Below are 27,298 nucleotides of genomic sequence, written 5' to 3' on the forward strand. Positions count from 1 at the left end.
GTCTGAGTTTGTAATTTTCATTGAATCTGATTTTGAGTAGATCAATGAAAACAAAATCTACTTACTTCTAGGGGAACGATTGGTGTAATAAGAAGCAACCAATCAACTCTTGAACAGGATTTAATCAATTTACCCAACACCAATTGGGGCATTTTTGTCTCTAGGTTCTTTGCATGGACTTCTCTTGGAAAAAGTAATGTAGAAATTTTCATTAATATTTCAGATATTTACTCACACTTATATGCACTGGAGTATTTTTTGGACATATCCGACAAAGTTTTGATACATTGCCATTCTCATCAACATCAAGGATTGCTTTGTGATTGTCATCTTCCATGTATCATCCTTAAACTATCAGGTGGATGTGGTCAGCATTCTCTGCTCTTAGACAATATCATTTTTCTGGGTTCAGTTTTTCAGTTTTTGGCCAAGATGGAGATTGAAAAATGATTGTGGCGAATGGGAACTAGAAAATTTTATTCACTGATCATCAGCGTGGTGGGCTTCATGTATGGGTAATGATTGTGTAGACCAGTTAATCATGGCACTCGTGCTACATAACTTGATCATTTCATGCTCTTATGTCTACTTGTGGGCTTGTTCTCTTTGCCAAGTTGAAAAAATAAAATGATGTGGCCCAACTCCTTCGTCCTTTAGGCACAATAAGATTGATGGCTGAAAGAACTAAAATCCCTAGTTATCATTTATTATCTATGTGCATTTGACTTCTTGAAATCCTGAATAATATGACATAGAAGCGTTTATAAGTGATAAAAAATGTTTTCCCTCCCATATTTCTATCAGCTTTAACTTTTCAGCATTTCTTTCAATCATACCGGGCTACAGTAATATGTTCATTTGTGAGCTTGCCTCCAACTTTCTTATCTTACAGTTGGTGTTTTCTTTTAGAAAATATATTCTGTGGTTTTTGTGATTTGTATAATCTTCTCTTCATAGATATTCTGATACTTCGAGTAATGTTGAACCTCGGGATCTGGTATTTCAAATTGTGTGAGGTGGGAAACTATGTTTCAATCCTTGGAACAAAGGGATAACTTTCTTTCCTATCATTTCTTGCCTAATTGGCTCAGGTCCATAACATTTTGATCATCTAAACCTAGTCTCATGCCCCCAAAATAGGCTGAAGAAACTATGTCCGGGGGGTGATGGTGGGCTAGAGACCAGGAGATCCTCGTGATCCAGTGGCAGGCTAAACTGATTTGGTTAGCCTTGTTCAGATCAAATTGGTGACACATTGTCCCATGGAGGAGATAGCAATGGCTATAGGCCCAGATCATGCAACACTTCTTCTTTGTTCTCCTTGGGGGAAGGCCAAATGTATTTAACATGAACTACTCTAAAGGTAAGTTACAAAAATACCTTCAACACGGATTTGGTAACTGGATTTAGTTGGTCATATTAATTGTATGAATAAAAAATATCTCTACTCTAGATTTCAAAAAGGATTGATGTGGGAATTTAACGGCAGGCCATGTGACAACGCATGATTGACACCTTGGCCCATTCCACTTAAATGGGTCTACAGACAGTATGTGAGAGGTGCTTTTAAGTAACAATATGACTCATAGGATACTGAGAATTTTGAGTACTACCATTTTTAACATATCACAAGGTAATTGGCCGACCCTTTTAGTAATCACTTCCTTTAGTTGAGTCTTCTGATCTCTCTAAGTGTTCTGATTGCATTGTATTTGGAGGGTGTTCATCGGCCTATTCCCATCTAGGGTGGTGAATGATTTACTAGGGAAGGAAGCTGGACATCAGATGGAACTTGAAATAAAGGAGTGGTCTGCGGTGAGGGTGGAAGTTGCCAACCTTCTAATGGGCCTTCCACTTCCCTTTCTACTTCTTCAAACAACCTCTGATGATATGTAAAAAAATTCTGATTATCATTGAAGGTAAAACCTCCAGATATTTATTTAACTTGGGACTGTAAATTTTGTATCCCCTTTCTCCTCTAGGATGGGTAAGAACTGCCTTCGGATTTCTTAGCCATCTCGACGTGTATTATTTTTCTTCTATAGGATTTTGATGAAAATATATGTGGCCCGCAAGCCATTGACACAATTCATATCTCATTCCATGCTCATTAATAGAACATATTCATTATAGTGCACGTGTGATGCTTATAATGAAGTCCATGAATACATGATCAGACATAGTGAATTATGATGAGATCATAATACAGAGATCATTAGTCTTTAAGCATGTGTTTTAAATATTCATATTCAAAGGATACTCGAGAAGGACATCAAAGTATCCGAATAGAATCGCTGTCTAGCCTCACTCATATGATGAGTATGGTCGTTCCCGTAGCCATTTGTGTGGAGACACTAAGGATAGATAGTGGATGTTTTTTTAGTGGAAAGAGTTGATTGAATTGATCTATATGAATCCTTGAATGTTATTATACCAAAATGTCTATCAGGTTTATTCACGTTATGATTGTGTAAGTGGTCCTTAGACCTGAGACACCAAAGACGTCTTGTGGAGAGACAGTTGTACTTTGACTATGACGGACTTGTCCCTAATCATGGGATTCTAAATAGATTTAGTTTGGGTGGTCAAGATGGGATTGTTCACCCTCGGTATAAAAGGTGACAGGCTAAGGAAAATGATGCGATGAAGTCCTTGGCCAAGGCAGTGCAATATCGGAGAAGAGTTGGCTGATTGTTTTCGAATGCATCATTACTAACTCGGATGACCGATTAGAGTTTGACAGTTGACCGTACTCTAAGTCCTGCCAGGAGCTTCAAGTGGATGAAGGACTATATATACACAGCAACCGATGGCGAACAGGTTTCATGAGTGAGTCAATACACACTCCTTTGTAGCTTCTAGAGTACGAGGTGTAGCTTGGAGACTGAACCTATTGATTGGGTTAAATCAATCTGGTATTAATTAATCTATATGATGATATAGTTAATTAATTTGGAGGGCCAATAAAGGTTATTGGGCCATTAGAGTTGTTAACTAGATGGATACATGGGCCTAGAGGGTGACACGCAAATTATCTTTTGGACGTCGGAAGATATACTTAAGTTTTGGTGGTTTATGAAAATACCCAATAAGTATAAATAGAGAAAGGCCCTGAAAAAAATTTACTCAGGTCAGAATTGTTCAAAGGCCTTCCCTTTCTTCTCCCTTCTCCCCATAGTTCTTCTCCACTCCCGATGCGATCATGAGGTTGTAACGATCACGATGGGGAGTGAATGGGGTTTGCAAGGGTGAACGAGATTTGATGAGCCGAGGACTGCATGGATACATCTAGAGGTTGTACACTTGAGCAGCTTGACTCATCTCACTTGGGGATCCAAGAAATCACGGATGTGATCCATGTACAGGTTATTCATTTTATGATTTTAATGATGTTGTTATGATTTGTTTAAGTTTTCTACTGTAGATTGTTTTGAATTCTTTATACATCTCAGTGCCCCTAGAACCCAACAGGATAGGTATCATCTACTCCCATCCCAATGTCATTCATCTCCATAATTATGCCAAGCTTCTAGTACATCAACTTGGAAAATATGAAACAATCATTAGAACCCAATTTTTTTTTGAATATCCACTCCATCACAACCATCACCTGAGATCAATGATCCTCCTAATGGGATCAATATAGAAGATCATTAATTACATGTGACCCAAAGGGTCCCGATATCCCTCTAAACCAAGATGGGACAAGACTCAACATGTCTTGTGCGATGTCACCCAAAGTTTTCAATTATTATCAAAATGATGATACGGGTGATTTGGTAGATTTGAGCATTTTCAATATTATGAAAGTGCTCTCTCCTAGAGGAGCATTTGAGATCATTTGAGAGTTGCTACCCCCTCTTCAATTTAATCTTTAGATCCCTCCCTAGCTCGTAATCCATTACATCAATTCTAATGGAGAAGAGCTATATCCCAAAGACATTATTGACTGAGCTTAGACTGAGTAAAGCAGTTTATTTCATATTTTTTTCATATTCCCATTCCGATATTATTAACCATGATTACTTAGTGCAATGGATTCCATCGAGACGTGTTTTGATAGACATGAAAACTCATCTCTTGGATATCTGTCTCTTAGCAATGAGGAGACATTTGAAAGCTCATCTCCAACTGGTTCACATTGCGATGGTGACACATGGGTGATCAAACAAATGACAATGTAATAGTTGATAGTATTCTAATCAAGGGGACTGATCTAACACCCGAGGTTTTGACTGCTACAAGCAAGCACTATGCACCGAGGTCCAAGGTATTCTAGTATTTCAAGAAGACAAGACCTCAACAATAAGTATGTACGGTATGCATGAAGGTCACCCCCCCCCCCAACAAGGCCTTCATCAATAGGAACATGCACAGAAGCACAACTTTCTTTTGAAGGCATCTCGAGAAGTTTCATTGTGCTATACACGATGAATTGAAGGGGTTATCAAAGAGAAAGAAATCAACTGCTGTACTACATGGTGGCATGTGCATTAGAAAGGACCCCTGATGGACTAGGATTACCCTTGAAGCTACTTAAGTAAAGCTTGGGTGGCTCGTATGCATTGAGGATCTATCATGGATTATAGGGGATAGCAAGGGTTTTGTGCGATGGTCTCAGTTCTGTGCACAATTTGACATGCAAATTCTAAGTTCGAGAGTATAGAAGGAGTCATTCACGGAAGCATATCACGAAATGAAGAATCAGTTTACCCAAGAACTCACAAATGTCAACCATATCTTCATAATTGTGGACACGTGGACATAGGAGAAGGATATTGATTTACTTGACATCACTGTACATTGGATTGATGCTGAGTGGAAATTGAGGAATTGGGTACTGTTTATTTGAGAACTAGCCCACGACCATTATGGGGCAAAAATGAGTGAAGTCGTCATGTTAGTGCTCAAAGAATTCAAGCTCATGGCTAAGGTATATCGTGTACCAATACTTCCAAAATTCTTTTATGTTTTGTAATTTCTATTTGTGTCACAGGTCACTGCAATTATGACTGATAATGCTTCGTACAATGGTAGAATGATCAAAGTATTGGCATACAAAGTAGTGGATATGAATCCATGCCTCACACATGCCTATCATGTTCCCTGTTTTGCTCACATCATTAACCTAGGCATCCAAGCTGGGCTAGCAAAGCTTCACATTCGAGAGCAGGCATTGGAAGAGGAGGGTGATAGTGACATTACTCAAGAGAAAGATCCGATAAGGGAGTCATCTGGTACAAGTGCTAGTTTTTTCTCTCTTTGGCAAGTTGTGTCTCGAGTTAGAGAGTTGATAACTATGATGAAGGGGTCTACGAGCAGTGTTAAAAAATATAGAGAGATATGTGAAACACTTGGGCTTTCAAACTACAACAAATTGTCCCACAACATGCCAACAAGGTGAAATTCCACCCACAACATGTTGGAAGCAACGGTGGAGAAGAGGCAGGCCTTGCTCACCATGGCCCTCCTCGATCCACAGCAATGAAAACTTTGACATTGTTGATGACGAGTGGGGCGTGCTCACCGAGTTTGTAAAGATTTTGAAGTCATTTGAAAAGGCCACAACTCATCCACTAGAATGACCATGTTGATAAATACCGACGGTTGTAGGTGTTGTTACATTGTTGAATGCCCACTTAGAAATATCACTCTTGTACTTCAAAAACTATAGTGGGAGCTTGACAGAAGTGGCATGTGTTTCACTCTTGGCTGCTATCAACAAAATGGCGACAAAATTGTGAAAGTATACATTTATGCTTATGTGCAATATAGTCGTAGATATTGCTATCATGCTGCACCCTACAGTGAAATTAGCATCCATGTATCCATTACGACATTCAATCATCTTGAGCTATGTGCGCCATATGCTTCAAATAATGGCAGAAAGAGGGACGGACAATCCATCCCAAATTGGTAGGACAGAAGCATTACCAATGCCAAGCCTCTCCATTCATATTTTCTCGCAAGGATTGAAGCTATACATGATGCAGGATACAGATCATTGGTATGTATGCTCTACAAATGGGTTCGACAACAACATTTTTGCTTCTTTCTACCCCATGATAGAGGCATTCTCATGGTTGAAGGAAACTGGGGAACGACAGTTCCCTCAATTGGTGAAGATAGAAAAATAGTTTCTATCGGTTTTGCCAACCTCCACCCCAGTAGAGAGACTCTTCTCCGCTGGTCGCGCTGTCGTCACATAAAACAGACACAATTTGAATGCGAAAGGCATTGAGGGATTGACAATTATGAAGTGTCAGTTGCGGCCATACAAAACCAAGCGGTGGCTGCAGAGCAGTACTAATTACGAAGATTTATGGGACGATGAACTACCAATTCTTTGTAATTCCTTTCTATCATATTTAAAATCATTAATTCATCTCACGCTTGCAGATTTACAGACCCCGAGTAGTTTTGTGCATGAGCATGCAGCAAGGGAACCACATAGAAGAACGAGGTTGGTTGATTACTAGGGAATGTTTCATGAATGAAAAATACAATGACCCCTTAGCCCCGCCAAACAAAATTTTTGTCCTCATTTGCGCTATATTAATTATACGATTTACTTATTTGCACATTGTTCATCTATCACATCATCGCCATGGGACGTCCTCTCACTCGATCATGTCATGTAATCTCTTCCAATCACGACATCATCCCGTCGACGCATGGTACTGAGGAGGTCTCAATGGGGGACGTCACTAGTCCGCGTGGCCAGCGATGTCGCCACCATCAGACGTCCCCTCACTCGATCAAACCACATTGTCTCGTCTGGTCACGCCACGTCGTGTCATCGACACATAGTACTAACATGGTCTCGACCAAGGACGTCACCCATCCGCGTGGCCGGCGACATCGCCGCCATGGGATGTCCTCGCACTCAATCACGTTACCTTATCTCTTCTGGTAACGCACGTTGTCTCATCGGCGTGCGGTATTGACATGGTCTCTTTCGGGGATGTCAGTCGTCCGTGTGGCCGGTGATGTCACCACCATGGGATGTCCTATCACTCAATCACATCACGTTGTCTCATTTGGCCACAGCACGTCATCTCATCCGGTCACGACACGTCATTTCGTCGGCATATGGCACTGACATATTCTCAACCAGGGATGTCACCCAACTGCGTGACCGGCGACGTCGCCGCCATGTGACCTCCCCTCACTTGATCACGTCACGGCATCCCACCTGGAAAGGAGACTTCGTCTTGGTCATTTAATTGAGTTTAAGATTTTCTATCTATATAATATTTTCATTTATAGACTTATGTAATATTTTCCAATAATGGTGATTTATAATTCTCTCCTATCTACTCATAGTCTCGTACCTTAGTACTCCATAATAATGTTTACCATAATCTTACACCTATAATTAGAGATAATTTACAATAATGGCTAACTTATAATGCCAACTTCCAAACTTATTCCTTTGTCTTTCAAAATAACAAATCATATTTTATGTACCTCATTATATATAATTTTTGGTACTTAAGAGTTCCCTCATACCGTCTTCTTCAAAAAAATAATCCCAAATTCTGAAGTTCTATTTTATTGCCGAATTGGTCAATTTTCTTCAATTTCGTTCAAACTATTCAAACAAATGTTCGATCAAACATGAACGCACAAACTAAATCACTCAAATAATCTTTTTGAACTCGATCTAAATTTTTTTTCTATCGAAAGATTTGATCTGTTCTGATCGAATCTTCAATTGATCATTCAAAACATTGGATCAGGATTCAATCGATTCAATCTGATGTGAACCTTGATCCCACCAGTAAGTATAGGAAATCATGCATTTTAGAATGCATATCATGAAATTAAAATTTATCATATTTTTCATGGATAATTCCTGCATAATTTACGTTCATTATAATAATTTACAAATAAATATGGAATGCGGCATATCATAATTAATACTTGTCAATTATATGATATGAATGTCGATCACACATTCATGTCTCATTTTTTCTTGATACAAATCCTACTGATTATTTTTTATATGTGATCTTGATAATGAAGTTCAAGGATAAATCAATTATGATCATATTACAATACAGTGAATACTAATCTTTGAATATGTATCCTAATGAAATTTATTCATATGATTTTCAAGATGGACATCCTCATGATATCCTGCATTTTCCTAGCACAATTTAACTGTAGTTACATGTTTATTTGCATTAAATTAATTGTGTATGTGTGTTATCAAGCATAAAATGATTAAATTTATTTGTAGAATGATATTCGGAATTCACTGCATTTTTACATATTTTTGGGATTTTTCTAACATAAAATTCTGAAAGAATATAATTTGAGTGAGAATATAACTTTTCTGGAATTTTCCACATTAATTTGCTAAAAATAACAATTTTCTAAGTCAAAAAACATATTTAGTCATAATTTTTGGATCTTTATTTTTAATATGACTTTTTAAAAAAAAATAACCTTTTTTTAATTCGCGACACCATGAGTCGCCGTTTGATTTGGCCAATGGTGACGAATCACGATCAGGGATAATGATTGACGACAGCCAATCATTATCCTAGACCATTATGGCATTGCATTTTCCAATGCCATAATGGCATTTAAAACTAATGATTTTACTTTCTTACCTTTATCAAATCCAAGTATGATGCAAACTAATAAAAGGAGATTTTTTGGTAATAAATGCCACACGGAAACCGATGCTCGACTTTTAAAGATTTGAATTTTTTATGTAGGCTGACTAGTGAACATTTGTGGTTGGGCCAACATGGTGTGTGCATGTCTCATGCCTTTATTGGATTAAAAGGGAAACACACACTGATATGGTGAGTACTCACACACAACCACGTCAGCTGCAACAACAGTTATTTAATAATATATTTAGTTAATATAGTGTTATTCTCTATTATGTCTTTTTCCCTAGTGCCACATGTGGTGCGACGAGAGCCGTTGTGACGAGGAAGAATATCAACCAATCATCAACTTAAATGCTAGAATGAGATAAAGTCCTAACTGAACGACGTGACAGCGCTGACAAGGAAAATGAGAGGGAAATATTTTCTTAAATCAACGGCTAGGAATCATCCAACTTCTAGGCTTGATATCCAACAATCCAAAATGCTGATTGAGCTAAAATTTTAAGGGTAGCTTTGTCTTTATGTCTCCCTATAGTTAGATCTATAAATTTGACACCCAATCTTTGCAAAAACATCTTTAGGCTTGCTTCCTCCTAGAGAGACATATTGAAAGAAAGTGATGTTTTGAAGGTCCATCAAGGGTGTCTTGGAGTCTCTATTGCTTGGAGAGGTTCAATAGAGAAGTGGGAAGGTTGATCTACATCAGTAATATGCCTTGATAGTGGAGGAATATAGGGATCTAAGGTTATCCTCTTTCCTTACATTGGCTCTTCTTCAACACACTTAGATAGTTTAATTATCTTCGTAATCTATCATCTTCATCCAAGACCATCAGTCATCTACCTCCATCTTCACTCATTATCTTCCCTATCCATCCTCATCTATCATTCATTTCACAAGTCCCATACACAGTTACTATCTCATCACCTACCTCTCTCCTTTCTTTTAAGAAACATACATCCATATCTGTCCCATTTTAATCATCATTTTATCTCATTCTCACAATCCGTATTATTATGCCGTATGCCCTCTTCTTCGTTCCTTCTCATCTCTCCATCCTCATATATATTATAAACCCTAGCTTATAAAACCCTGTAATTAGCTACCTCTCATCATTCATTCAACCCTGATTTTGTTTCACACCACCCTTGCACTCCATGTATGCTACACATAACTCTTCTCATCTTCTTATATTCACCCGATCAAGAGAGTTCCTTCCCTGATATCCGTTTCCTGTGGAGACGACCCTTATTTGTCAGTAGCTAAATAAATTATTTTACAAGTGTATGTTTATAAATATTATTCATTAAACTCAATTTCACTATGACGTAATTTTACCCCTAATTTTGAGTTTATCACTTAACATCCACATAGAATATTATTATCTACTCGTCCTCAAATGGTGAGAATTGCTGATCTTGTAACCATCTATCTAAGGAGAGAGTGGATGCTCTTTAAGAAGAGTTTCACTGATTTGATCTGTATGACTATCTTATGGTTTTAAACTTAAGTGTCACCTACATTTTTTCAAGTCATGTTTGAATACGTGCTCCTTTTATGTAATGTTGGGGTGTGGGGATAATGTGGGGATATGGTTAATTGTGCGTGAAATAAATTTCAGTGCAGCAGAAGCTAAGACCGATTCATTGTTCTAAAGCATATAACAAATTAGGTGCCTTGTGGTGTACTTTTTCCACCCTTGACTTGCTTCTTGGGAGAGCTTCTTCAAGTCGTTCTCCACCCTTGACTTACTTTTTCCACCCTTGTGGATCTCCTCTCCTTCAACACTTCTTCTTGAAGATATTGGGGATCTTCTTACCATCAAGGAGAGCTTGTGGAGTCAATGGAGAAAACAGGGAAGAATAAGGGGAGGGGCACCCAGTTCTGGCTGGCATGGGGACCTAAAATGGGTGCCCTCTAGGCCTATATCTTCCAACGTCCTTTTATAAAAATCCTTAAAATAAAGTATATCTTCCAACGTCCTTTTAGTCTTATGTGTGTGACCCTCGAGGCATACATATTGTTCTAGTTAATAACTTTAAAGGTCCAAAAAAAAATTATTGACTGAACTTATTTAGTAACTATATCAACATATAGATAAATTAATCAATGATTGATTTAACCCAATCAATAGGTTAAGTTTCAAGCATGTAGGTGCCAAGCTACACCTCGAGCACTAGAAGATATATGGTGGATACCATCTAGCTCCGAAGGCGCAGTCTCAACCAGCTTGAGGAGCATGGGCTGAAGCGAAAGACCCGGCCTTCAAGTACTCAACCTAGTCAATGGACCCTAGAGGTTGACATTATTTTGTTCAAGTTTTGTTGGCTTCTTTTTGTTTTGAAGGCCTTGCATGTGGCCCTATGTGTTTAATGTTGGGTTCTAGAGGCCTTCATCTGGATGAAGACGAGGATTCCACGCAGCAGATGACACATGAAAGAATCATAACAATATCATTAAAAACATGAAACAAAGAACATGTACACGGATTGTATCTATGATTTCTTGGATCCCCGAGCGAGACAAGTTGAGCTGCTCTAGTGTGCAGCCTCTAGGCATATCCACGTGATCCTCGGCATGTCGAATCTCCTCCTTCACCCTTATGAACTCCGTTCACACTCCGTCGTCATCGTTATGGCATCCTGATCGCATCGGGAGTGGAGAGGAACTGTGGGAAGAGAAGGGAAAAGAAGGGGAAGGCCCCATAACAATTCTGGCCTGGGTAAATTTCTTTAGGGCCTTCCCCTATTTATACTTATTGGGTAATTTTCAAAAAAACCCCAAAACTTAAGTATATCTTCAGACGTCGAAAAGACAATTTGCGTGTGACCTCTAGGCCCATAATTATCTTCCAAAGTTACCATATCTCTCAAGTGAATTTTGAGGTTTTCTATCCATATAATCGTAACCTTTACAATATTTCCTAGCCTCAACTTCATGTTTCCTTTTCCTCAACTTTCTTTGACATTTTAAGCAATTAAAACACCCTATGTTGCAACTTATTCTGAGCTATCTGAATGAGTTCCTACGCAAAGTTCCTCTTTTAGTAACCTTTCAGACCGTACTGTAAATATTTGTTGCATCTTATATCCTTGTGTGAATGATACCTTAACATGCTTTGTTCCTTTGTCCTTCTCAAGGACATCGAACACCTTCCCGTTGGTCATAACAAACAAGGTGTCTTGGGACAAAATGTTCCCTTCTAAAGGTTTACCTTTGACATTCTTGAGCAAGTTAAGTATGAGTCATGAAGGAATTGAATGAAGAAACCAACGATAAATTGAATTGAGAACTATTCTTTGAGGATATCTGACTTTCTTTTCACTTCAATCATCTTGTGCACATCCTCATATGCAGAAGACCCCTCAATCATGTGAGCCTTGAATAGATTCGTGAGATTGGACATCCATAAGTCCCTTCTACTCTTCAAACAACTATCATATAGTGTTGCATGGTCTTACTTCTCTGTCTTCATGCGACCCCGATAGTAACAGCTCATTGATGGTGCATTAACATCGAACCATGTCATAGTGAACTCTTCACTTCTAACTTCTTACTCGTATCCCATCACCAACAGCTAATGTCAACTCAACATGGGCATCATTCATAACGACATAAGCTAAGCCTTCGCTCCAACAATCGCCCTCACCACTGCCGCGCACCACCCTCACTACCACTGATAAGCCTAAAAATGCATGTAAATATGTCGTTGATTTGGCGTTTAGACTTAAACAATAAAATTTATAATTTCCCTGAATTACTAAATATAGACTATAGAGCACGCAAGGGGTCGAACCACAAGGAGGAAAAAAATAAGAATTTTTATCCAAATTCAATGAATTAATTCAAAGATGAATTAATTTTGCAATTAATAAATCTTGATTATGCTTAATAATGTTTTTAATTAATCAAAATCAAGTAAGACTTAATTTTGATTTTAAATATTTCAGTCAGAAAACTCAAGATAGAAATATTTTAATTATGAGATCTGATTAATTCAGATTATTAATTTCCCAATTATTACAAAAAAATTTTAAAAAAATTACGAATTAAAATTGGGGATTAAATAATCAAGAAAGGGATTTTTTAAATTGGACTTCAAGATGGATGAATTTTCGAATGAAATTTTATTTTTAGGTTTTTTATATATTAAATTAAATTCCTAAAAAATAAAAATCGAAATATAGAGAGAGAAACTAGACAAATCAACCTAGAGAGAGAAATAGAAGAATTTGGGGAAAAGATGAAATCCAACCCTAAATTAAAATTCTAATGAAGCAGAAATGTTCAAAATTGATGTGGAATTAAGGATCAAAAATCAAACCTTGAATCAGAATCAAAATGCAGTCCTAATTTCATTCAAAACCAACTTCTAGGGCATGTACATTTCGCCCATGCCTTGGCGTTTTAGAATCGTTCAAGAAGAAGATTGAAATACAAATCAGAAACTTACAACTTTGAGTGCAGAATCAAGAACTGTCGACTTCCAAAGCATCCCATGTGTCCTTCTTGGCCAAATCCTTGGAGAGAGCTTCAAAAAGTAATTTTCGCCATTTTCTAGACCTCTATTTAAAGATCCAACCGTCTAGATTATAGAGAGAGAAAAGAAGAACCTACCCTCAAAATTTCAGCCCGATCGGACGTCTAGATCTCAAGATATCAAGGTTTTAGTGAGGATCTCTTTTATCTTCTTAAAAAATCAGATTTTTTCTATTGGCTGGCATTGATTTTCTCATTTCCCCTTCCTCGGATCGTGCGCTGCCACGTTTTTACGTGCTTGAAAAAGTCACAATCATTGTGAAATGAGTGCCTCGTTTGAATGATCCAAAGAACGCCACGTCACCATGTTCTAATAAAAAAAACATAAAAAGATAAAAGAACACTTTAACTTTTCGTTGAGCGGCAATGTTTGACTGCATCATTTTTTTAAGAAAATAGTAAAAAAAACAGTAAGCTTACCGGGCGTCATTTTCTAAAAAAAATCGTAAGTGAATGTGCTCGTGCGTGTCGGTTGCCATGTGCATTTAATGCACCCGACAACTCGATGCCGCATGCACGTTTTTTTTAATGCACGTGCATGTCGGTTTCCGCGTGCATTAAATGCATGCATTAAATGTCGCTGCTTAATGCACGTGCATGTCGGTGGCCTTATATATATATATTCAATCGTTTTCTCTCTCTCCTTATTATTTGATAATAATCATCCACTCATTCGCCCGAATTTCGGGCGAATGACGTGGATGCCCTTTAGTATATATATAAATACATTATAAAATGCCATATAAATTAAATATGTATTATTTAAATATATAAAAATCATTTATTGGCTATATAATGGTAAAAAAAATTATATACAAATATGGAAAAAATTGCAGAAAATTTGAAAAGCCCTTACCAACCTTTAGCCAAATATTTAAGGCCCTGAAAAAAATATTTCTTCACTAAAATGAGGTTAAATTCCATGTAATAAATGATAAAAAATCAGAAATAATAATAAAATGAAAGTGTAAAGTGATTTATCTTTACTTTAATATGATAACATGCAAATATAGTCATTAAACTACATAAATATAATGTAAAATTCATCAATTAATGATTTTAATTTGCAAGTTATCACCACCCACGCCCCAACTAGCCTCCGCTCGCGTCTCCACCTGTCCCATCACTCGTGCCTGGTCCTTGGTAATGCCAGCACCCACCAACACCACCACTCGTGCACCACCAATGTCGCCACCTGCATCGCTGACCACTTCATGGTACAAGCCATCACCTCGCCGCTCCCATTACTGCCACCCGATGATCTCAAGAGTCTGACACTACCATCACACTTCAACCAATGATGCCATTGATACCAACGTGATGCAGACCGAACCCTCATCACCACCTTCACAACCAACCAGGTGTCAGCCTGCAGGTACGCTCGCCGTCGCTCCTTGAAATGTTTTCTTCTGTACCTCCCAAGTGGGTCTCCACTGTCAGGGTTAGGATAGAGTTAGATAGGGTCGTTTTCTTGAGGGACAGGATTCCTATCAATACGTACTTGGTTGGACTTGTCGAGGGTGTACGTACTAGCAGCAGTAGTCGTGCTCAGACTGTCGGTCTTCAACTCGACGTACGAGTCATTGGGAACCTAGTGGCATTCCCAACTCCCTCTTACCATGATTTAGTGGTCGTCGGTGTCATCGACGTCTTGTTTCTGCTTCTCGTTGACTTTCCACGTGCATCTGCATCAGCATTCCAACTGCATTTTTATTCGCCTAATTGATGTCCAAACAGTCGTTCGATCCCGACTTGTCATTCCACATCAATATAGAGTAGTCTTTGAACTCTCTCATGGAACCTTGTCTTTCATCGGTTACTGTACATGTATAATCCTTTGTTCACAGGAGACTCTCAGTTGACCCGGGGTATGTTTATTCGCCAAACCCTATTATGACCCGGGGTTAGTATTGATGTGTAAAGGGAATCATTGGAAAATGCGTACTCCAATATCCACACTACCCTGGCCAAGGATTTAGCTACATCATATCCTTAATTCAATCTCCTCTAATACCGAGGGTGGATAATCTTGTCTTGGCCACTCAATCACGTATGTGTGCTTCTTACGACAGCCGATCTAAGACTTATTTGAAACCATGGTTAGGGACTCATATGTCTTAGTCAAAACATGGCCGTCCATCCATGATATATCCTTGTGTATCATGTCAACATGCTACTTACACGACCATGACATGAATCAAACTTATTCATGTAATACTACCATTAAGGAGTTCATTTTTATCACTTCAATGAACTCTTTCCCTAAAGAGCACCCACCTTCTATCATTAGTGTATCCACACTAATAGCCACAAGATCACTCATAATTATTATTTAAGTAGGATCCAATGCTGATATTCTATCTAGATACTTGATGTTCATTTTGAGTATCCAAGAAAAATGAATATTATGATTTATCATTTTGAGTATACACACTTTAAGCGTAGTGATTGATTTATTATGATGTTATCATAATTATCTAAGTCATTAAATCCATTGGGGGATGTCATTATAAACATCGCATGACAATAATAGTAAAAAAATATTTATTTCAATATTTAGAATTTAAATAACTCAGTGAAGTGAAATTGGTTTGACGGCCACAAAATATTCATCTACTCGTTGACTTTAAACCCCAATTCTATTATTGAATATGTGACTATTAAAATCATCAAAAGATCAAAAATAACCATGGCATGGCTGGAGCCTAAGAAAACAAAAATGGTGATGTCATATTGAGCCTACAAACTTTTAGGGTTCTTTATTATGTTGTTCATGTTTTATTTTATAAAATAATATTTATAATAACTTTACTCATCAAAATATTGCTAGTCAATGATCAGTAAGGAGTGTCTCCACAAGGAATGCTGATTTAGATTTTAATATTCTTTAGGTGGTGATGAAAAAGGTGACATGTGACACATAAAATATGACATAGATAGAGGAGGGAATGTTCAGACGAAGTAGTACGTTGATAGATAATATTTGTAAAGATATTATGAATATTAATATTAAATATAAAATGTAGAAGATAACGATGTAGAGAGGGAATGAGAAATAGAGATAAGTAAGATGGGTGAAGTGATGATTATAAGATAATAATGTAATAGGTGGGAGTTGATAGAGAGATAATATTTATGATACAGAGACAATAATTTTCATAGAGAGATAATAATTGTGACATAAAATAATATTTTATTTTGGAATATTATGTCCAAGAGCTCAGTAAAAATACCAAAAAGTTGACAAGAATCATAATATCAGTCTAGGATGATAATTTGAAACTTGATAAATGTACAAAATTCATTTTTTACTCATTTTAAATCAAATAAAATGCAGGGAATACATGGTTTCGCTCTAATAATTATTGTGTTATCATGCTTGCAAAGCAGTTCCTTTCAAATTTTACCTCAAATGCTCTATTATAGTTTTTTTTTCCTTCAGAATAAGGGATCGTGACATTTAAAAGAGCAAGGATATATGCAAAAAATATTGATTCTTTTGACTGTGAAATGTTGGACTTGTGAGGATGTTATGGATTTGAAAGTAGAAGAACTTAGATGAAGACATATTTCTGTTTGATACAGGTTGTCCCAAAATCTTTGTAATTTTTTTTATTTTTTTCATTTTAATGATCTCACTCATGATCTAATTTTGTGTGTATTTCATACTGAAAAGACTGAATACCATTTCATACCAGGAAACCTATGAGGTGTATTGGAAGAACTGAAATAGCCAAGATGAACCAAGAAAGTGAAGACAAAGCCAAGGTGGCCACATGTTATGGATACCCTTGTAATCAGAACTCGTTTTGTATATGTGCTTTAGAGCCCATGTTACTATGATTATTTTTCTAATTGGTATAATCACAATGTCTATGTGACCAGCCCAATCATGCTTGTAGTCACTTCAACCATACCCTCAACCACCAAGTGAGTGATTCATTTAATGGACAAGGGAGATTAATGCTCCACATGAGCTTTTAAAATGCAGTAAGAGCCAAAATGATTTTCCAATAGACTATCCCTCTCATCCACATTTAGTAAAAAAGGAAAGGGATTAAGGGGTGACAGACCTTTTGTATGTTGACATATTGAAGATGACATCCTTAGTGGCAGTAAAGTATCCATTGTTCCCTAGGGCCAACGCCTAGTGGTGGAGCTTGATATCCCTTATACCATCATCAAGGATCTTCACATTACAGTTTTGTTATTGATGACGCTCTATGCAGATTATGTTTTATGTGTGCCATCAGCATTCATGCCATTGCTAGTTATCATTAGAAAGGTCCTTAATTCATGAGGGTGTGATGTAGGTAGATTGGTGGCATGCAAAGTCACTTGAGACGTTGACCACATGATTCCATTGACATGGGTGGCAAGCTGATGTTGGCAAGTGAGATCTTGAAAAAATCTAATAACTGTATGAGATTTAGAATTGATTGCATGATTGGTGTGCACATCAGTCATTTGGTTCCCCTCATGTAATTGATATTTTACCTCTCCCAAGATGATGTCAACACTTCTTGATGTCACTCAAGATATCCTAGAGGCACCAGTTTGGGCATGTACCAAAATGAAGTATAGAAATTGTTACTTGTGTGTCAGACTATAAGATGATGCCTAGAAATGTTTGTCTCCTCACAAAGAAGTAGGACATCTTATTTTTATGTAGCTTCTCTGATTGTATTAGTGTATATTGAACGTAAAAAAATGATGCTCCCTATTCAGTTATGAAGGATACCTCTGTTGGGTTTTTGGCTTAGATTGAATATTGAAAACCCCATTTTCATGATGTGGAAGCTATTAACCTGCACATAACTATCTTATAAAGGTTAGATCATCAAGTTAACTTATTGGTAACTAATTCTATTGGGTTCTAGGGCATTGATCTCAATGAAAGAAAATGTAGTTCATGAATTGAAAGATTGGAAACCTAATCAAAATGGCATCAATAAAACCATTAACTGAATCACGTGGGCACATGTTGCGTCCTTGATTTCTTGGATCCTCGAGTGAGACTTATGAAGATGCTTAATTGTATGATCTCTAGATGTATCCATGTGGTCCATAACATATTTAATATCATCCTTCACTTGTATGAGCTCCATTCATGCTCCATCATTGTTGACACATTGTCTTGATCGCATTAGGAATGGAGTGGAGCTATGAGAACAAGGGAAATAAAGGGTAAGAGCACTTAACAATTCTAATTAGGTGAATTGAGTTCAGGGTCTTGCCCTATTCATACTTTGTGGGTATTTTTTATAAAATAGGGTCTTGCCCTATTCAGTGATCTCTGTATTGCGATATCATCATAATTTGCTAAGTCTTATCATGTATTCTTTGACTTCATTATAAGCATCACATGCACGCTATAAAGAATGCATTGTATTAATGAACATGGAAGAAGACATGGAATGTGTGATTGGCTTGTAGACCAAATATATTTTGATCAAATTCCACCCTTGATTTGCTCTTTGGGAGAGACTCTTCAAGCTGCTAGCCTCTAAATGTATGCACCCAATGAATTCGACAATGGACCTCCTCTTCTTCTTCTCCAACACTTTTTCAAGATCTAGTTGATCTCCTTACTGTCAAGTCTCACTAATGGAGTGAGTGTAGTGTTCTGGTAGGAAGAAATGGGAGGGGACCCAAGTCTGGATTGCATCGGCACCTAAAATGTGTGAACCTACCTCTATTTATACTTAATAAGGTATTTTCATTCAAGTCCTTATAAATTATGTGTGTGATATCCTAGGTCCATGTATTACTGTGGTAAATAACATAATTATTTATTAGCTGACCTTAATCATTCATTATATCAACATATAGATTAATTAATTAAGTACCATCTTAACCTAATCGACAAGTTTAGTTTCTAAGTCGTTGGGTGCCAAGATACATCACGTGCTTTAGATGTCACAAAGTAGTGATTGAACTCTCTCATGCAATATTTTCCATCATCAGATACCATATATGTATAATCCTTCATCCGCATGAGACTCTAAAATGACCAAAGGTATGGTTAACCATTAAGCCCTAATATGTCACTCAGTTAACAGTAATGCATAATGGAGATTATTAGAGACACTATTATTTAATATCTCCACTACCATGGCCATGGATTTAATACATCTTTTTCCATGAGTCAAACTCCTATACGAGGGCATGCGATCCCATTTTGCCTCTCAATCATCTTTATACACTTTTTTTTATATCTAAGCGAGGACACATTTAAATCCTATGATTAGGGACTTCTACATCTTAGTCAAAAGATAAGCGTCCATGCACAGGAGGTCCTTGGTGTCTTAGGTCAACAAACCACTTAGGCAACCATGACATGAATTAACTATTTAGGTATATTACCATTTAGGGATCAATACTGATCAATTTAGTGAACTATTTTCCTAAAGAAGACCCACCGTATGTCCTTGGTGTCTCTATATTAGTGGTTATATGATCAACCATACTTATCAAAAAAATAGGATCAAATAGTGTTATTCTGCTGGGATAGTATGTTGTTATTCTGAAATATCCGTTAAATATGAATATTTGTAATACATGTTTAAAGACTAGTAATCATTGTATTATGATCTCATCATAATTCACTAGTGTATTGCATGAATTCATAGAATTCACCATAAACATCACACAGGAATTATAATAGAGAAATATTAATTTCAATGAATTTAAAGCATGTTATAAAAGTTTGATTGGCTAAACAGCCACATAATATCCATCAGCCTCTGTTGTCAGTTGCTCATGGGTTCGTGTTGGTCAGACTGTCAACATTGAGCTTTAACATTTCAATTGTGGGTGCCCTTTGACGAGTGGCATGTGGGCCATGATATTTATCACACTAGTGGAATTCCCCATGTCTATAGTGCTCACTCATATTTTTGTGATCATTGTGAGGACAGCAGTAGTAGACTGACTAGTTCACTTCAGCCATTGCTTTACCCACCTCTTGACCTCTATAGTGTGCATGGGGTTTGCAAAATAAAAAGAATTCTTTGCCTTTGCAAAAAAAATAGAAGATTTAGCACATCGTACCAATTTTTTCTTTGGTTTTGTTGTGAATTTATGTCCGAAATGGTATATTTACAATTTCAAAGTTGATTATTTTATATCCAATTAACTTTTTGATCAAACCTAGACCAAACCGAAGATTAAGTATACACTTAGGTTTTTGCCATAAATTAATTTTGATACCAACGTTGATGAATATATGCACTATAGAGGCCTTTGGATCAACCCTCTCGAGAATTAGTTGGGCTCGACGGAGATACTCTAGCGAGCCATCACGATAGGGCCCAATGGATTTGGGCCACTTGACAACAGATATCTGGTTGAAAACAAATCAGTAAGGTTTGGGGACAGATTAAATGGCTCGGAACGGCACTTTGGCCAGTCATCTGTCACATAGTTTGCAGTTTTGTTTTTTCCTCCTCTGAGGGACATGACGGAAAGGGATGCTGAAACTGGACGGAAAGGATGGAACGGATGATGAAACTTGCATGTCAAATAGCATCTTATCACATGCTGTTAGGCCCCTAACTAGGCGGCATTCCTTGCCCAGAGGCCCGCGTGCTTATTGGGAGGGCGTGTCCGTGTTTCTTGCTCACGACACTAAAGGACTGAGTCATTGTGGGTAGCGATGCCAAATACCTGATCTTTTAGTCCATTGCCCCTGTATGTGGTGATACACTACAGATGGTGCACGCGCCCGTCCATGCCCAAGGCGGGACGAATCAGGTACAGTCCGCGCGTGCTAGGCGCGCGGGCTGATAGGTGTGTGCGCGTGCGCGCCAAGCGCCAAGCGCCACGCGCGGGCGCCAACGCTACGGGCAAGCGCCAAGCGCCGCGCGGAAGCAGAAAGCGTTGTGCGCGGGTGCAGGACACGCAAGCCAGGCGGCGTGCCGCGAGTGCAGCGCACGGAGTTGTGCGGGGTGCCGCGCACCAGCCTCATGGGCAGCGCGTGCATTGCGTGTGTGGGGCGCAGGGCTGGGAGACATCCCGCCAAGAGACCAAGGCATGTGGCACGCTGAGAGCGCCGAGACGGCACAAAGGGCGCGTAGTGCTCCTGCGGGTAGTGCTGGGCGCACAACGCCCAGCTTGGGGGCGTCGAATGCGGCGGCGTCGCGCAGTCTGCGCGCGAGATTGTTGACACGGGTGCCGGTGGCGTGTGTGATCGCCAAGGCGGGTGCACGGCGCCCGGCCCGGCGCACTTGTGTAGAGAAAGAGCGGGGGTGCGCGCGCAGAGCGGCGGCCTTGAGGCGGTGTGGCGACACTACCTTGGCGCAAAGCGCCTCGTCTTGTTCATTGTATCACCCCTCGTCTTTTCCCATGTAATGGTCCCCACGATGATGTACTATTTTATGATATTAATGCAATGACCATATTCCCTGACGGGGTTGCGTCCCCACCATCTCCTCTAACCCCTTCTATGTGATCTTAAGCATCTACAAAGCTTCCGCTGCAAGAGATCAAGGCTGCTTTGCTCTGCCCTGAACATTGAGGCCGACACACAAGCCAGATTCGAGCAAGAAACCTAGCTCAAGATTTGACCGGGTGACACAAGCCTATACATCGACCCCCTTGTTTTGTTAGAACAGGAAAAATATATATAATTAGAATAAAATAAAAAAGCTTCTTCTCCATGCCTATACATTGACCCCCTTGTTTTGTTAGAACAGAAATATATATATATAATTAGAATAAAATAAAAAAGCTTCTTCTCCATGCCTATACATTGACCCCCTTGTTTTGTTAGAACAGAAATATATATATATAATTAGAATAAAATAAAAAAGCTTCTTCTCCATGCCTATACATTGACCCCCTTGTTTTGTTATAACAGAAAAAAAAATTAATTAGAATAAAAAGGCTTCTTCTCCAATGGGGATGAAGGTTGAAGAAGATGGGAGATTAAATCATTGTAAAATATAGAAACCAGAGTCCTCCCAGCTGTCTTCTAGATCGTCGCAAGTTCTCCTTCACTGGGTTTCCATCACAATTCTTCCATTCCGGCGTTTGATCTTCGTTTTTCCATCGAATCCTGCAAGAACCCAGCAAAATCGTTCAAGGGTTTCGTCGATCGGCTTGATTTTGATGGAGATCAAGCGAACTTGATAATCTCTTCAATGGAGGAGGGATCGGAGGGAGATCTCTCGCCTCATCCGCTAGATGGGTTCTGCCGCTGGTCCGAGAACAGGTTAGATAACGACGACGATGCTTCATCGGGATCTTCACGCTTCTCCTCGTGTGAAGGGTCGGAGCTTGAGAGGTACTGCAGCGCGAATTCCCTTCTGGGTACTGCGAGCGTTTGTAGCTCTTCGTTCAATCACGCCGAGTTCTTGGAATCGTTTAGAACGGTTGGATTTGGGGATGATTTTGCCTCTGAAGGCCCGGATCGCTTGATTTCTTCTCAAATTGCCGACCAAAGCGGCGATAATCGCTTGATTTCTGCGGCGAATGGTTCAAGAACTGATCTTGAGTTGTCCGAGGAGTTGAATTTCTGTTCAGACGGATTAGGATCTGCTCAAGATGAGAGAAGCTCGTCTGGAGATGAATTTTCTGGTGGTGAAAGAGAAGAAGATGGCGTTTCTTCAGACTGGGCCAGCAACTTGGATCGGATCGGAATGAGTAGACGCGAGAACGTGAATCCACTGCTTATGAACTCTTCTGTGGCGTTTGGGAACGATGATTGGAATGAATTTGAGAGAGAAACAGAAGTTCTTGAACTGGAATCTCTTCAGCAGATGGAGGATAACGTTAATGGAGTGTTGAAAGCAGAGAATTCTGTTGGCAGAGCAGAAGGCCTTGTTCCTGAAAGTGATTATCAGACGCATAGAAGTTTCAATTCAGAGGAAGAATGTAGTAATAACTCTGCTGAAAATTGCAACAGTGTGGGTGAGACTGCTTATGATGAAAGTTCTAATCATGTTTTTAGTAATCCGACCAGGGAATTAGATACTACAGTACCTGTGCGAGGTACGGGGAGTCATGATTTTAGAGATGCTGCAGTCATAAACGAGGCAGCTGACAAGGTTGGTAAATATTTGAATTGATATTCTGGTATGTTTTGGTGTTAGGAAAAGAACATAATTTTTTTGTTGATTTTCAGTTTTCTTAAGTGTCTATATTTTTCTCTAGGCCTCCAGCTTCGGTATAATTATCTTGGTGACACTTTGGGGAACCGAAAGGTTGATTCCTCTAAGTTATTTGACTGACAAACACAATGTTTGAGGAACTTCATTTTGAAAAACGTATCATTTTTCTGTCTTCCAGCTTCTGGGAAATTTTTTTGGATCACATATCGCAGATCCAAAAGGCTGATGAATCCGAGTTATTCAAGTTAAAACACATTTTTTTCGAACTTATTGTTTTACATTGATTTTTCCCTTAGTGCGAATTCCAGCTTACGGGGAATCATTTGGGTCACACCTTCGAGATCCAGAAGACTGATTCCTCCAAGTTAATCAATTTAAAAACACAATTTTCTTGAACTTCATCTTTTGAAAATGTATTAATGTTCTCTTGGTAAGTCTTCCAGTTTCTGGGGAATTCATTCGAGCCACACCTTGCAGATCCTAAAGTTTGATTCCTCCAATTTTTTCTGCCAAGTTAAAAAACAATTTTTATTGATGTTTACTCTTTTAAGCCGAGTTTTTAAATTTTATCTTAGTAATTCTTCCAGCTTCTGGGGAATTGATTTGGGTCGCACCATGCAGATCCCAAAGGCTGAGTCCTCCGAGTTATTTGATGACATGGTCCTTGAAATGGAGGAGATCTTACTTGACTCTGGGGAAGGAGCTGGACATAGAGCTTCTCATACTGACCAGAAATCTTACAATCTCAGAGACGGGAGTTCAACAGCATCTACATCTGGAACAGATGGCATCTACACTGCCAATCAGCTCCCCATTTCGATTGATGGGGTTGAAGTAATTGGCGCGAGGCAGAAGAAAGGAGATGTCTCCTTTGGGGAAAGACTAGTCGGGGTGAAGGAATACACAGTTTATATTCTCAGAATCAGGAGTGGTAAGGATCAATGGGAAGCAGAGCGCAGATACCGTGATTTCTTGGCCTTATACTATCAGTTAAAGACTCTGTTTAGAGATCATGGATTGACTCTGCCTTCTCCCTGGAACAATGTCGTCAGAGAATCAAGAAATTTGTTTGGAAACTCGTCTTCGAGTGTCATCAGTCAACGCAGTATTCTTATCGAAGACTGTCTAAACTCTGTGCTGCACTTTAAATTCCCTTCTGGGCATCCTAGTCCTCTGATTTGGTTCCTTTATCAGCCCAGTCTAATCTCTGTAAAGGTCCCTGTCGATGACATTTCAGAGCTTGGAAAGACAATATCTCTTGTGCTTGAGGTCAAGGCACGAAAGTCAATGGGTCAGCTGCTGGAGTCGCAGCGATATCTATGCGCTGCATGCCACCAAAGACTTGATTCAGGAAAAACTCTTGCCCAAGGTCTGGTTAGTAAACTTGGGTGGGAGAAAAACCGGTTCTGTGAGTACACTGGCCAGTTATTTTGCTCAGTATGTCACACAAATGATTATGCAATTCTGCCTGCAAGAGTCTTGCATCACTGGGACTTCTCTCGCTACCCTGTTTCTCAGCTGGCTAAAGCTTTCCTCGACTCCATATATGATCAGGTAGTCTCGTCCTTCACCAGGTGACATTTTCTCATTTATATATACGTATAAACTACAAGTTTCTCTAGATTATGATAGAATTCTCCATAGGAGATGTATTAGAATGGAGGTAGGAGAAGAGAGAGAGAGAGATCTAGAACTCCTGCCACAATAATCCTTACCTCCACGCCAGCCAGATACAGCTCTAAGTTGGAATAAATACCTCAATAATGAATAGATCAATGATTTTCTATTACGCTCAAGGTATTTTTTGCTTTTTCGAGCCTTCATGACTTTAGTGGGATCCTATCAGGCAACTTTGTGAAGAATTCACTTGGTACAGTAGCCCCTTTTATGATGAGAAACGATAATTTCAGAAATATACAATATGAAACAGGAGACCACCCATAGAAAAATACGAACTGGTTGAGTGTATGTTCTGCTAAAAAGTTGTTCAAATTCTTCCGCAGCCAATGCTCTGCGTCAGTGCAGTCAACCCATTCTTACTGTCCAAGGTCCCCGCTTTGCAACAAGTAATGGGTGTTAGAAAGAGAATTGCTTCTATGCTTCCTTGCATACTTTGCCCTTTCAGGCGGTCTATCTACCGGGGGCTTGGCAACCGCCGATACCTTCTCGATTTCAACGACTTCTTTGCTATGAGAGACCTCGTTGACCTTTCGAAAGGAGCTTTTTCTGGTGACTAAATCCTTTCTTTTCATGGGTTTCTTCATTTTACTATATATCTGATTATTGCCTCCATGATCTCATTATTTTCTGTCTGGTTAACTCAGGTCTGCCTACTTTGGTAGAAACGGTGGAGAAGAAGATACTTACCCACATTGCCCAGCAGTGCCTTATCTGCTATGACGCAGGCGCCCCCTGCGCAGCCCGAGGTAGCTGTGTTGACCCAGCTTCTCTAATCTTCCCTTTCCAGGTGGGTCCGTTAAAATTTCCAAGCTTTAGAAAAGATATTTTAAGCTCTTTGAGCTCTGCCGTTGGTTAGATTTTCTAGAAAAGGAATAAGTTTCGCTCGTTCAGCTCTGCCATCTCCTTAAAGTTTCTAAATTCAGAAAGGGGAGGTTTTTTGCGGAGTCAGCTCTCTGCTTTCCATATCCTTTAGTTTTCCAAAATTATAAGGGGCGAGAGTTCAAAGTTATAAACTTTAGGTATCCAGAGATTAACCTGTCACTTATAAAGCTATAAAAACATAAGTGTAGTTCATTCAGTTCAGCCTACCACCTCCAGGAATTTTATAAATTCAAAAGAATATTTCTCATTCAACTCAGCCTGGCATTTTCAGGACCAATGAATTTGGGAAGTATGATCTCAGAAATCTTTCTGTTACAGCTCGGCCTACAGTCTCCCGGACTTCCTAAAATCAGAGAAGCGATATCTTTCTCTCTTCCATCTCAACCTAGCATCTCCATGCCTTTAATAAATTCAGAAAGTAATCTATTTTTTGCTCACTTTCCGCAGCATGCAATCTCCAGGATTTTTCTAAATTCAGATGAGAACATATAATTTTTGCTTACTCAGCTCAGCCTGCCATGTCCTGGTTTTTCCTGATTTGAGAAGATCTTCAGGTTCTTTTCGAATTCAAAAAACAAGATTTTCTATGCAACCAGCCTGTCTGTCATATCCAAGATTTGCAATTCAGAAAGAGTTTTTTTTCCAAATTTAGAAAAGGAAAGGTTTTCCTCATTCCACTGTCATCTTCAGGAAGCTGAAGCAGTGCGATGCGGCTCGTGCCAGCTGTTGTTCCACAGGCCATGTATTCTGAAGATAGGGAGCTGCCCGTGTGGGAAGTTGGCGCCGGTTGATGGTCAACTTCCAACTGGCTCAGCTTCTGGCGGGGGCGTTGGCTTTGAGCTACGGGGCTTTGCGGATGACCCGGCGGAGAGCTCGGATGCCAAGGCTCTGTCTGGATTCTTTAGTGACCTCATAGCGAAAGCCAGGCCAGAGAAGTTGTGGAAGACCAGGCCAACCCAGCCTGTGATCCTCATGAGTTCCTTGGCAGGAACCGGCATGGACCTTTGAGAAAACAAAACTATCAGCTCCTGATTTGGGTCAATGGCCTGGATAGATTGGATCTCTGGTATCCAACAGTATCACTGGGTGTTATTCTTTGCAATAAATATTATTTTTTCAGGGTTATTGATTTTCTGTGTGTGATTTTTGAGCTACCTCCTTTGTACTATAGGTCTTTTGTTGTTATCTCAAAGGTAAAAAATTTAGTATTATGGTTGAGTAGGGATCGGGGATTCGGACAGATCGTTCGAATGTTCGATCGGATCGGGCATTCGAACGAACGAATCCGAACACCGATCTGTCCACCTCAGATCCGATCAGAACACGATCTGCGCGTCTGTTCGGATCGGATTGTTCGAACAAGAAGGCTGTTCGGATTGAATGTTCGAATAAGATCCGATTCTAACATGTTGTTCGAATCGGATCGAATCGAATGTCCGAATCCGGCGGCACCCA

At 39.1% G+C, this 27,298-nt stretch overlaps 1 protein-coding gene across 4 annotated transcripts; it reads left to right on the top strand.

The window, feature by feature from the left end:
• The first annotated feature begins 22,072 nt into the window (after positions 1–22,072).
• On the top strand, positions 22,073–26,968 carry LOC144702980 (Phox (PX) domain-containing protein). Of its 4 annotated transcripts, XR_013581442.1 has the most exons (7): positions 22,073–23,218; positions 23,903–24,835; positions 25,285–25,510; positions 25,606–25,748; positions 26,115–26,261; positions 26,351–26,397; positions 26,534–26,668. XR_013581442.1 is itself a non-coding variant. In XM_078575029.1 (5 exons), exons 1-5 carry the CDS (start codon positions 22,313–22,315, stop codon positions 26,539–26,541), a joined length of 2,175 nt encoding a protein of 724 aa, XP_078431155.1. In that variant the 5' UTR covers positions 22,073–22,312; the 3' UTR covers positions 26,542–26,676. The 4 variants fall into 4 exon arrangements, 2 of the variants coding, with proteins under 2 accessions (XP_078431155.1, XP_078431154.1); XR_013581441.1 differs by having other exon boundaries at positions 26,115–26,397; XM_078575029.1 differs by lacking the exons at positions 26,115–26,261; positions 26,351–26,397 and having other exon boundaries at positions 25,606–25,707; positions 26,534–26,676.
• Positions 26,969–27,298: the final 330 nt, after the last annotated feature.

This window comes from Wolffia australiana, chromosome 5 (assembly GCF_029677425.1).
Source record: "Wolffia australiana isolate 7733 chromosome 5, ASM2967742v1".
NCBI classification, from domain to species: Eukaryota; Viridiplantae; Streptophyta; class Magnoliopsida; order Alismatales; family Araceae; genus Wolffia; species Wolffia australiana.